The sequence below is a fragment of the Miniopterus schreibersii genome (genome assembly GCF_964146895.1).
Source record: "Miniopterus schreibersii genome assembly, chromosome: 14".
NCBI lineage: Eukaryota > Metazoa > Chordata > Mammalia > Chiroptera > Miniopteridae > Miniopterus > Miniopterus schreibersii.
Window position 1 is genome coordinate 6232700 of NC_138114.1, and position 13807 is coordinate 6246506.

The following is a 13807-nucleotide window of genomic DNA, read 5'->3' on the forward strand; positions in this document are numbered from 1 at the left end:
GGCTTGCACAGGTCTCTAAGGTGGGTACGGCCAAGTTCCAGGCAGAAATTCCCCAGCTGCTCATTCGTTTCATTCAGACAAGCAGGAGAGCTCTAGCCCAGTTCATCTTACTGAGAACCATTAGCTGGTTATTTTGTGGAATCAAATTTAATAGAAGACGCAGTTCAAGCAATTCTGGTGGATAAATGAGGGTCTGTGTGGGACAGAGATGCTTACAATGACTTTAAAGAGGACGCACATGTGGTCTGATTGGGAAGCAAGTGAAGATCCTGCAGATCTGTGTGTCAGCCAGATGGGCTCTGGCTTCTCAGCCTCACAGCTGTGGCTCCATCGAGGGTGCGAGGGCCACAGGGATTTCCTGGCAGGCACTCTGCCGGGGCCGCGCCTCCTGCCCTCACCTCCTGGGGCATGTTCAACCCTTCAGGAGCCCCCAGAATCAGGTATGTGTATCTAAGAGATGTTAGGTAGCCCAAACCCCTCCGCAAAGAACACCCCCAAATCACCCATCTTCGAGCCTCTTAACACTTCCTTTCACGGAAAGATTGAAATAGGCTTTCTTTTCTCTGTCCCTCTCACTAAGTATGTCTACTACCCTAGATAGTATATTAAAAACCAACAAAAGAAGATCCTGAAAGATGGAGAGGAAGGGCAAACTGACTGAGGACCTTGGGTACCCGCTGAAAACAACAGTGTCCTGAGGTCGGGTGTGGCTCAGTAGTTGGTGTCTGCCACAGCTCCTAAAAACATGAGTCGATAAAATAGGTTTTCATTCTCCTCCAAGATTTCTAAATTATGTGTGACAGTTGAAGTTAAAAAATGATAGTATGTCTGATATAGTTCTCAGTATATGTAGAAGAAATATTTAAAAGATTAAAGGGGCAGAGAGGCACAATTTCTACATTTCACTTGGACTGTTAAAATGTTGACAGCAGCCCAGCCAACGTGGCTCAGCGGTTGAGCCTAGGATCCAGGAGATCACAGTTTGATTCCTGGTCAGGGCACATGCTTAGGTTGTGGGCTCGATGCCCAGCAGGGGCGTGCAGGGAACAGCGGATCAATGACTCATCACTGATGTTTCTAGTTTTCTCTCTCCTTCTCCCTTCCTCTCTCTTAAATCAATAAAGATATTTTTAAAAAAATATTGACACCAGTAGACTGTGATATGTTATGTGTATATATGTGATAAAGCAACCACTAAGAAAGCTATTAAAAGCAATCCACTCAAAAACACTACAGACAACCCAGCCAGGCGTGGCTCAGCAGTTGGGCATCAACCTAGGATCTAGGCGATCAGGGTTTGATTCCTGGTCAGGGCACATGCCCGGGTTGCAGGCTCGATCCCCAGTCGGGAGCATGCAGGAGGCAGCTGATCAATGACTCTCTCATCATTGACGTTTCTATCTCTCTCCCTCTCCTTTCCTCTCTCTGAAATCAATAAAGATATATATAAAAACAAAACAAAACAAAACAAAACACCACAGACAAATCAAAATGGAATTCTAAAAATAGTTCCAGCAATGCACAAGAAGGTAGGAAAAAAGTGACAAAGAACAAACAGAAATCAAAACATAAATTGTCAGACTGAAAGCTCTATAATATCAATAACTTCATTAAATTACCTAAATTTGCCTATTAAAAAAAAGACTTGTCAAGTCAATTTGAAAACTGACTGAACTAGCCCTGGCCAGTGGGCATCATCTTGTGCACCAAAAGGTTGCCAGTTTGATTCCTGGTCAGGGCACAGGCCCCAGGTTGTGGGATGGATCCCTGGCAGGCAGCTGATCGCTATGGCTCTCATATCAATATTTCTCTCTCTCTCCCCCTCTCTAAAAATCAATTTAAAATCTTTTTTAAAAATTACAACTATATGCTGTTTACAAGAAACTCATTCCAAATATGATACAGGTAGGTTGAAAGAAAAAGTATTAAAAAAAAGAAATGTTATTTTTTTAAAAAGAGTGGCTATATTAATATCAGAAAAATTTCAGAGCAAATGAAATGATCAGAGTGACTGATATGACATTGCATTATATTATATGACATGATAAGTCAATCCACCAAATAGACACAGCAGTCCTAAATGTCCATATATCAAGAAATAGCTACAAAATATGTAAGCAAAAGCTGATAAAATTGAAAGGAAAAATAGACAGATAAACAATTATAGTTGACGGTTTCAACAACCTTCTCTCAATAATTAATAGAACAACTAGACAGAAAATCAGTAATGATATTTTAAAAAATTTAACCATGCTATCAAGCAACAGGAGCCAACACTAGCAGGATACACATTCTATTTAAACACTCATATAAGATATATTAAGATAGACTATACTCTGAGCCAAACCTCAACAAATTTAAAAGAATTTAAATCATACAAAGTGTGTACTCTGATCACAATCGACTCAACTGGAAATAAATAATGGAAAGATAAAAGGAAATTTTCCAAACACTGGGAACCTAACAATACTCCTAAATAACTCATGGGTCAAAGAAAAAGTTCCAAGGAAAATCAAGACATTCATTAACTGGAGAAGAATGAAAACACACACATCAAAATTTGTTAGACACAGCTAAAGCAGTGCTGAAAGGGCAATTTATAGCACTAAAAATGCCTTTTTTTTTTTTACATTAGAAAAGAGAAAAATCTTAAATCAATAATCTAATATCCCACTTGGAGAAACCAGAATATCCAAATAAAGCCAGAACAAGAAGGAAGTAAATAATAAAACAAGAGCAGAAATCGATGAAGTTGAAAACAAAAATAATACAGAAAATCAGTGAAACAAAACACTGATTCTTTGAAAAGATTGGTCAAATTGACAGACCTCTAGCAAGATGACAAAGGGAAAGGAGAGAAGACGCCAATTATCAACATCATAAATAAAATAGGGATATCACCAGAGACCCTACACATATTTGAAATGATAATAAGGAAATACCATGAACAACTCTACACATAGAAATGTGATGAATTAGATAAAATGAACCAATTCCTCAAAAAGTACAAACTATCATAGCCCTGGCCAGGTGGCTTAGGTGGGAGGAGAATCATCCTGTACACCAAAGGGTCTCAGGTTTGATTCCTGATCAGGGCACATACCTAGGTTGCAAGTTCGATCCCATGTATGGGAAGCAACTGATTTATGTTTCTCCTTTACATCAATGTTTCTCTCCTTCCCTCTCCCTCCCTATCTCCCTAAAATCAATAAAAACATATCCTTGGGTGAAGATTTTTAAAAAGAAAAAAAGTACTAACTGTCACTACTCACTCAATATGAAATAGATGCTTCAAATTAAGGAAATTGAGTTCATAATCTACAAACTCCCCCAAAAGAAATCTGCAGCTCCAGAGAGTTTCATGGGAGAATTCTAGCAAATGTTTAAAGAAAACTTAGCACCAACACTATATAATCTCATCCAGAAAATAGAAGAGGAGGGCATACTCCCTAATCCATTTTATGAAGCCAGCATTACCATGACCTTAAAACCACACAAAAATAATGCAAAAAAGGAAACTGTAGACCAGTATCTCTCATGAATGTAGATTCAAATCCCTTACCAAAATATTATAAAATAGAATTCAACAAGATAAAAGAATTATACATCATGATCAAATGAAGTCTATTCAGGGATGCAAGACTGTTCAATATTCAAAAATCCATCAATGTAATCCAACGTATTAACAAGCCAAACAAGAAAAAAAATCACATGATCATATTAAGTGAGGTAGAAAAGGCATTTGACAAAATTCTACACCCATTTATGACAAAAACTCTCAAAAAACTAGGAATAGAGGGAAATGTTTACAAAAAACAAAACAACACACACATCATACAAAACCCTACACACAAACCCTACAGCTAGCATCATACTTAATAGTGACAAACAAGGTGCTTCTCAGGAAGATCAAGAACAAGGCAAGGATATCTGCCATCACCATGCTTCTTCAACATAGTACTGGAAGATCCTGCCAAACCAATAAGTAAAGAAAAAGAAATAAAAGGCATATCATTTAGAAAGGAAGAAACACAACTCTCCTTAGTTGCAGATGACATTATGATCTATGTAGAAAACCCCAAGGCATTTAAAAAATAACTCTTAAAACCAGTAAGTGACTTTAGCAAGGTGACAGGATACAAGATTAACACACAAAACGATTGTATTTTATATACTAACAATTACACATAGAAAGAGAAAATTTAAATACAACACAATTTACAGTCACTCAAAAAAAAAACACACCACTTAGGAGCAAGTCTAATAATACATATACAGATCTCATATTAAAAACTCTATAAAGGCTGATAGAGAAATAAAAAAAAAAAACTCAATAAATGAAAATACATACTAAGTTCATGGAAAACTCAGTAAGATAAATAGAGTTGACATATTTATCATCCTGAGTTTTCTATTAACTTTGAAATTCTAATTCAAAAGAAGATATGCACCCCTATGTTCATTGCAACATTATTTACAATAGCAAAGATTAGTAAGCAGCCCAAGTGTCCATCAGTAGATGAGTGGGTAAGAAAGCTGTTCACACAATAGAATACTACTCTGCCATAAAAAGAAAGAAAATTTTACCCTTTGCAACAGCGTGGATGGACCTAGAGAACATTATGCTAAGTGAAATGAGCCAGTCAGAGAAAGACAGGTACCATACGATTTCACTCATCATGTGGAATTTAATGAACAAATTGAACTATCCAGCAAAATAGAGACAGACTCATAGACAGAGAGCAGGCAGACAGCTCTGCTGGGGGGTGGAGGGATTGGGCAAAAAAGAAAAAAAAAAGAGGAAGAACTCATGAACACGGACAACAGCTTGGGCGGGGAGGAAGGTGGAAGAGGGCATAGAGGGGATATATGGCGATGGAAAAATTAAAATAAAATAATTTAAAAATAATAAATAGCCCTGGCTGGTGTGGCTCAGTGGATAGAGCCTCTGCCCATGCTCTGAAGGGCCGCAGGCTTGATTCCTGATCAAGGGCATGTACCTGGATGACAGGTTCAATTCCTAGCCCCAGCTGGGGTGCATGGGGGAGGCAACCAATGGATGTGTCTCTCTCACATAAATGTTTATCTCTCTCTCCCCTCTCTCTCCCTTCCACTCTCTCTAAAAATCAATGGAAAAAATATCCTCAGGTGAAGATAATGAAAGAAAGGAAAGAAAGAGAGGGAGAGGGGGAGAGAGAGAGAGAGAGAGAGAGAGAGAGAGAATTAATGCAATTTCTATCAAAATCCCAGCAAAATATTTTTGTCCCAGCAAAATTTTTTGTTGATATAGAAAAGATTATTGAAAGGTAAGGAACTAGAATTTCTAAAATCTTTTTTGAAAAGGAAGAATAAAGTAGGAATTACTCTACTATCTTGAAACTTATATACATACAGAAATCAAGACTGTGTGGTATTGGCAAAGGGATGGACACATACATGAATGAAAAAGGAAACGCAACTCAGAAATAGTCCACACAAGTGGGACCAACTAATTTTTGACCAGAGAACAAAATCAATTTGATGGAGGAAGGACAGATTTTCAGCCCATTGTGCTGGAGCAACTGGGAATTTATAGGGGAAAAGTACCTTGATCTAAATTCACAATGGACCTTAAAGTGGATAGTATATTTAAATGTAAAATATAAAACTATATCACTTGTAGAAGAATATATAAGAAAAAATCTTGGAGACAAGGGAGATTTCAACATGGCAGTGGATTGAGTGGAAGCTACACTGACACTCTCCCAGGACCAAACTGGAATTACAACTAAAATATAGAAAAACCATCCTGAATGATCAACTGCAACTGCAGCTGGAAAGCACCCTCATAACCAAAGAAGAAAAGTGGAGACTCCATAGAGACGGGTAGGAAGTGCGGAGGCGAGAGGGCTGGCTGGGCTCCCACAGGCAGCAGCTGAAGGTCCAGAGGGAGATCTCAGCTGTGGGGGTCTCCCACTGAGAATTCTGGGGCCTAAACCCCAAGCTGGGCTTCCCAGCCAAGAGCACCAGAACTGAAAAAGGTGCCCACATAACACCTGGCTGTGAAAAGCAGCAGGGTTTCTGTCTGCCAGGGAGAGACAGGTGGAAATGCAGGCACCCTCTAAAAGGGCGAACACACAAAGTTTCATGTTCAGCTACACACCTTGGGCTCAGGAGAAGGGAGGGCAGAGTGGACTGGAGCTGTGTGAGGAGAATCCAGGGGGTCTGGCTCAGGGAGTAGAGCTCAGAGGGCAGCCATCTGCATCCCTGTGCTGAGCCATTCCCCCATATGGCAGAGGACATCTTTCTCAGGCAGACATTTACCATCCAAGCAGCTTTTGCCTGGGGGAGAAGCAACTGCCCCACCCTGCTGCAAAACCTCTCCCCGAACCAGGTGGAGTTTCTAAAGCCTGAGGCTCATTAAAAGACTGAATAAGCCTCTGGGTGCTTTGAGTCTTTGCCTGATTTGCCTCTGGACCAAGGGCTTGGGAAAGCAGATACAGGTGCACATCTTGGTTCTGTCTAAACACACCCAGCCCCAGGAGAAGGAACCAGAAGCTGTGGAGTGCGGAAAACTTCAAACAGGGTACTCAAGGCCAGTCACAAACAGAGTCTGACACTGGCCTGCACCAGAGATCATCCAAAAGCTGGGAGTCCTAGCAAATCTAATTAATACATAGAAACAAACCCAAACAGGCAGCCAAAAGGGGGAGACAAAAAAACAAGCCCCAAATGAAAGAACAAAGGAATTCTCCAGAAGAAAAGCTAAATGAAATGGAGATAAGGAATCTCAGAGGGAAGGCAGGGGTGGGGCCGGTGGATGGGGAGAGGTTAACCTAAAAACGTATATGCACATATGCATAACCCATGGGCACAGACAGTGTGGTGAAGGCTGAGGGGAGGGTGTGCAGGGGGGAGGAGGTCAATGAGAGAAATAGAGGGACACTTGTAATACTCTCAACAATAACGATAAATTTTTAAAAAGTCTTGGAGACCTGGGGCTTGTTGGAAACTTCTCAGACATGATATCAAAAGCATGATCCATTAAAAATATCAGTAACTAGACTATATTAAAATTAAATCTTTTGCTGTGTGAAGACCCTGTGAAGAGAGTGAAGAGACAAGCTCTGAGACTCAGAGAAAATACTTGCAGATTACACATTTGATTAAGGACTCATGAAGAATACATTAAGAACTCTTAAAATCCAATAGTAAAACACACCCCTCCCCCCCCCACACACACACCCTGGCTAACTCCCTGAGTAACCCTGGTGTGTTAGTTTCCTTCTGTTATATTTATGGTGATTCATTGCACAGAGAGAGGAAACGGTTCATCGGGAATTTTCTCTCGCTGGAATCCACACCGCAGGATCCCGCACCATCATCTTGGCAGGAACCTGAGCGGGGAAAAGCTGTCAGGAAAGATTTTTACAAAGATCTCAGGGACTCGGGGCCAAGGAATAAAGTGATGACTTTGACTTGTAAGATAAAAACGAATTTAATTCTCTTTACCCTGCCTCTGCCATCTTTTCATTATAAATTAAGGGGAGGAAAAAGGCTGTTCTCTTCAATAACTGGCTCCTTTAATGAAGAATGTTTTAGGCAGCTGGAACATAATGAAAGTGATATTGTATTTCTTTTATCAATGTGATTATAGTAATACATAGATTTCAGCGCATGCTTTCCAATGGAATTAAAATGGAGACAGATGGCTGACACTTTGGTTGGAATTAGAATCCATAGGAATATTTTATGTCAGCTTTTTAAAAAGGAAAATGCAAACCTCTAATAAAATACCAAGAAATTTTACCAGATATTTCCAATAGCTATTCCTGGAGCAAGATTTTAGCAATATTTAAAAATACTGATTAGTCAACAGTTAAGTCACAAATAATTTATTTAGTATTGTGATGGCCATAACCCAAAACCTAGATGTAAGTTTGTTATCATTACGTCAAAAGTGCACCAGCCTTTCTCAGACAGGTGTCCTGTGGCTCCAGGCGTGAAACCCTGGGAAGGACACAGGGTCAGGCATGTAGTGTTCTGGTGGGGAGTGGAAACCAGAATCTAATCACTAGGATATTGTGCGAACCTCCAAAGGTTCTATGAAAGTGGTCTGGGAAAGAAACGGATGAGAGCTTCTAAAACACCAGCATCATAAAGACAACCAAGCGGTGGAGATGTTCCAGGTTAAAGAGGCTAAGGAGACACGGTCACCAAATGCAACGCCCAGCCCGCCTCTGGCTCCTTGCTACGGTGCAGTGAAAGCTGCAAGGGGCTGTGTGGGGTTAACGGGAAATACTGGCCTATGATAGATTATGTAAAAGTATTTGTCAGTGTTAAATTTCCTGAAGTTGATAACTGTGCTGTGGTTATATAAGAGATTATCTCTTGAGAAGTGGATATCAATGTATTTAAGGGTTTAAAAAAACCATGCTGTATACAACTTTCAAATGGCTCAGAAAAAAGTTCTCTCTCTCTGATAGATGTGATTGTGTCACATTTAGAGACTTCTGCAGAGCAAAGGATGCCACAAAGATAAAAGATAAACAACATATTGAGAGATGTTTGCAAATATTTGCAACACATGCACAGACAAATAATTAATATCCAGAAAAAATACACAAAAGGCCAATAACCAAATAAAACTAACATGAAATTTATAGAAAAAGAAACTGAGCTGTCTGATAAACATAGGAGAACAGTTATTCTCACTAGTAATGAGGAACACATAACCTGAAAACTTGGCAATAATATTTTACAGTCCTCCAACTGGCAAAAAATGAGACATCTGATAATATCAAGTACTACTGAGTCTGTAGGGGGACAGATATTCAGACGTCCCTGGTGGGAAGCAGCTTGGCAATGTCCCATAAAAGGGGGTCATGCACACCCATGACTCAGCATCCCCCTTTCCAGGTGTGTCTCCCAGAAACACAGCTGCACAAGAGTTTCAGGACACAGGACCAAGACGGCTCATCGCAGCAGCATGGCAGTCATGCAAAAAGCTAGAAACAACTTCAATTTGACTAAATTATAGAGTGTTGTGACAGAACCTTTACAGGCAGTTGCAATGGGTAGGTCTGGTTCGTGTTATCGGAATGGGGGAGTAGGTACTGCAGCAGGTGGTGTGTGCTCTGGTGCACTGGGGTCAACTCTTTAACACCTAGAAAGTGACACAGGACAGGAGAGCAGCCAACCTGGTGCTGCTTCCTCTGGAGAGGGAGGGAGGAAAGCAAGACAGAGGAGGGGACCAAAAGGGCTTCCGCTCCATCTCTGATGTTGTTTCTTTGATGACTATGTCAATTTGTCATCTAGATACTTTTAAATGCACATATCTTTAAAACAACCAAATTTTTAAAGTGTTCATTCATCGTATTGAGTCCATGAATGCTTGTTACATTGATCTCTGTTTTTAAAAATATTTCTAGAATAGTCAAAAACTGGTTTTTCTGAACTATGCAATTACTTTGTGTGTGGGGTCCTATGAGAGCCTGGATGTCACTGGGTAACAGGCAGAGGTGCTCCTCTCCCCAGTGGGGCCCAAAGTCCCTTATCCACAGCTCTCACCTATGCCCTGGAGTGACTGGCCCGGTCACCTGCCCTCACAGGTCATTCCTTAATAAGTTGTTCCTGATAGATGCCTCTAGGTCCCTTTCACCAGCCCTAAAAGGAAAACCCCTTTCCACACTGCTTTCAATCAGCTGCCATGTTACTTTATTGTTCATAGAAATTTATTTATTAGAATTAAGAATATATATGATCATTATGAAAAATTTCAGAGAAACTAAAAAATGCCTCAAAACCCTATTTCCTAAAAAGAATTAAGGATACTAGTAACCATTTGCAAGGTTCCCTTCCAGTCTGTTTTTGGATCAGTAAGATCGGTAAGCAAACAGATGCAAAATATAACTACAGAACTGTAACTTAATGCTAACCAGCTATTTTGAGCCAGAACTCGCCCTTGTGGCAGGCTACTTTTTCACTCTTTTAAAACTCTACATTGCTTTCAGGCCTTAAAATTATTTAAATTAATGTAAGGGCAGATATGAGTTATCTCATGACCATCAGCAATGTTTGGACACAGAAATTTGAGTATGTTCATGGCCGGTCAGCAAGGGTAATTAAGAACAATTACTTTGTCACCTCTCCTAGGTCCATGTCAGTCCTGGGAAAGTTGTGTCTTTCATTAAACACCCTGGATGTTGTTTGAAACCTTCGAGCACAAGTGACTTGGCCAGATTCCTGCTGATAATCACTTGTTTCTGGCTTTCACTATAGTCAGCGGTGCTAATAACATTCTATTAAATATTTGGGGGAGCTTTTGCCCTATCATTTCATGATGCTAAACCCTGAAATTGGGATTTCTGGGTTATTGCCAAATCGCCCTCTGGGAAGAGTGGATCAGTGAGTTCCCTGAGTACCCAGTAGCGAGTGTTCAGCTCACACCAGGTGCTGGCTGCGTGCAGGAAACGCGGGGACAGTCGAATTCCCTCCGCAGCCCCGTGAGGTGGGAGCTATTATCACCCCCAAGTTACAGAGGAGGAAACTGCACCAAAGGAGATGAGTACCCCCCATCTCGGAGCTGGTGGGAGTCGAGCGAGGTCAGCGTCCCCGGTGCGGAGCAGAGGCTCACTCCTGACCACTGCCGTCTTACTGGGAGCCTCCGGCCGCTCCGACTAGCAGGGATGCCTTGGCCGAGAGCCGCGGCCTCACCGCAAGGTGCAGGGAGGGGCGCGGCCAGTGCCGTGGAGCTGTGGCGGGGACTGGGTGAGTGCACGGAAAGCTTAACAGATTGCGGTTTAGCAGACTACGAAAGCGCTCAAAAATTTTAGGTGTTCTTATTTCTTTTATTATTTGTGAGCTTGAGCATTGTAAAGGCTTACTCTTTGTTTGTAATTCTCTGTATAATCTGCACATTCAGCTTCCTTTTTCCCCAGGGCGGATTATCTCGCTAGGTCAAAAGCAGAAGCAAGGGCCAGAGCTGCCGCCACCTCTGCCATGTCACTGCACATGCCCTGCACCAGCTGCCTGCAGGCCCCTCGTTCTTGCTCTCAGTTCTCACCATCCCCTCTTTGCCACTGGCAGGGAGCATTTCCATGTGTAAACTGATAGATGCCATGGCTGGCTGTCTGTCTGTTTTCTGCTGGGCTTGTTGCAGGCTTCAGACAGAGTCCTGCCCATGGGAGCAACTTTGCCAGGCCCAGGATATAGGTTATTACTCTGCAGATGGAAGATGAAATTTAGAGACCTCCTGCTTGCCTTTGAGCACCCTTGTGTACTTGAGGGATGCTTATGGCCTTTTTAAGAAATGACAGCTGATGTCAAAGGGAATTTTGCAAAATTGCATGGCCCTTGCCTTCTCTGTCTGTCTCCATCCACGCGTGTTCCTCACCATCGCTGCCTCTTGGTTTCTTCCTGTTTCTCTGGCCTTATGTTTCTCCCTCTCCATCTGACTGTACTTTTTCACTGGTCTCTGCCTCTCTCTCTGCTCCTTTTTTTGATGCACAGCATTAAAGATGACTTTGAAAACAAAAGCACCTCTGTGTCTCTAGGGCCACTTTCCTCCGTAACAGACGGACGCGCCTCTAGCTGTGGAGGAGCATCGACAGACCTACGTTCTCTCATCTTGTGTAATTAGTCTGATTTTACTTGATTAAATTTAACTTAATTTTCACACTATCTTAAGAGGCAAACATTATCATCACCCATTTTATTGGTTCAGAAACTGATACGCAGTGTGTCTAAGAGGTTTGCTGGCGATGGAGCCACCCACAATTTAACACCAGAGGGTCTAGGTCCCAAGGTCAAAGCTCCTTCTGCCACATGAGCCTTTCCTGTCCTCCCCTGGCCCGGGAGCATGTGTAAGTTTCAGCTGGAATAAAACAGACAAGAGCAATGCTCACTGTCCGGTCAAAGTGAGAAAAGCCACCTGTGCACAGGGACACAACCATGCTTTAGAGGCCGAGCCCGAGTGGGTGAATGCTCACCCTGTTTCCCTCTCCGGGGGGGCCCCCTGCCACAGAAGAGAAACATCCACCCTGCTCTCGCACCCCTCACTTACCCAGGAGAAGAAAAAGGGCTCTCAGCATGTTGGCCGCCGAGCCCATGCTGGCTCTGCCCGGGCTCCCCGCAGAATAGGTCCTGCAGGCTGTGTGACCCAGGGCTCCCGGGGGAAGGAGCCAAGCCCCAGGGGACGAAAGAGGAGGAAGCCACTGCCACAGCCCCACGCTGCTCAGTTCCTCTCTCCGCTGTCTGCAGGCAGGGCTGCCGGAAGACCTGTCACCCTGGCCTCTGCAGGGGGTGGAATGCTGTGGCCCACAGTGAGGACCCACTGTGACATGCTGTTGCTAGTCTTTACCCGGCACTGTCTTCATAACCCTCCCCACACAGCTCACAGCACACAGCAGAAGCACGGTTGGGTGCAGATTCTTGCCCAGAGACCCAGGCCAGTAAATTTGGGGGTGTGGGGTGGGGATATGGGCAAAGCTGCTTGGTCTGGCTCTCTAGCTCCTGCAGTAGTCCCCAGGACCTTGGGGCAGGTCAGAAAGCTGCCTTCTCCGGTCCACAGCCCAGCCAGTGGCAGTTCTTATGCCATAAACCCCTTTGAGTCTGGGGATGCCTACAACTCTCTTTTCAGAATAACATTTTTAACTGCCCCAAATAAAGTATGTAGGGGTTATAAATGAAACCAGTTGGTACTGAAATACAGTTATCAAAATATTTAGAAAACACTTCTGATATAGAAATATATGTGCTTCTTTATCCACACAGTAAATAGCAAGAATCCAGTGGCAGGGAAACTAGCTCCCACAATCCTGACGTCTTGATGACTGGGGAACACGTTTAGAGAGATGTGTACCAGCTGGGGTGTGGACAAAAATATTGGCCATGCTACTAAAAGCAAAGTCACTCAGGCAGTAGTATCTCTGGGGTTCTGCTGCATTTGCATCAGAAGGAAATGCTAACTTTTTGTTAGAGGTCACAAGACAGAGATGTGACCTTTCCCCCCAAGCTCACAGGCCCCAGGCTAAGCACCCAGCCCTGAGTGTTCCTGACTGTGATCACGGGCTCCACAACACATTTGGGGCCACATGCTTCTGTACTGCTTTTTGACACCTGGTTGACTGTCAAGCCACCAACTCAAGTGTGCAAGAAATGTGACTTTTTTTAAAAAAAATATATCTTTATTGACTTCAGAGAGAGGAAGGGAGAGGGAGAGAGAGGGAGAAACATCAATGATGAGAGAGTCATTGATCAGCTGCCTCCTGCACGCCTCCCACTGGGGTTCGAGCCCTCAACCCAGGCATGTGCCCTGACCTGGAATCGAACCTCGATCTCCTTGATCCTAAGTCGATGCCAACAGCTGAGCCATGCTCAGCTGGGCAAGAAATGTCACTTTTTAAAATGTAAGTAACTTAATGACAATTGTTGAGCCCCATCCAACTGAGCTGGCAGAAATTAGTCTTTTCATTCTTGGGCTCCCTCTGCCAAATGCCTGACACGGCCAGCCCACCAAGCGCTTCCCACTGTGCTGAGATTTAGAGCTGTTCTAATATGGCATTTATTGGACCCCCTTCACAGCACCTGTGTGTGGCTCCCCCCGGTCTCCTCAGCGGTGCGTGTGACGGCTGGGCTTTGAGCAGGTGCCCGGGGCAGCCTGTGCTCCTAGCACTGTGCTGTGCCCGCCTGTGTGGGCACAACCCCTGCGAGGCCCAGCCATCCAGCCGGAGCCGGTCAGGTTGCCCTGGGGCCACTGACACCAGTGGGTCCCTCTAGCACCGGTGGGTCCTCTAGCACCGGTGGGTCCCTCTAGCACCAGTGGGTC

At 43.3% G+C, this 13807-nt stretch overlaps 1 protein-coding gene across 1 annotated transcript in view; it reads right to left on the reverse strand.

Moving 5' to 3' along the window:
• Nucleotides 1-12230, reverse strand: part of TMEM273 (transmembrane protein 273) — a 33531-nt gene extending 21301 nt beyond the window's left edge. Inside the window, exon 1 of the mRNA XM_081158034.1 lies at nt 12044-12230. Within this exon, the coding sequence (XP_081014160.1) occupies nt 12044-12089 (46 nt within the window). The 5' untranslated portion in view covers nt 12090-12230. The remainder of the gene's footprint in view (nt 1-12043) is intronic.
• Between the last annotated feature and the right edge of the window lie 1577 nt (nt 12231-13807).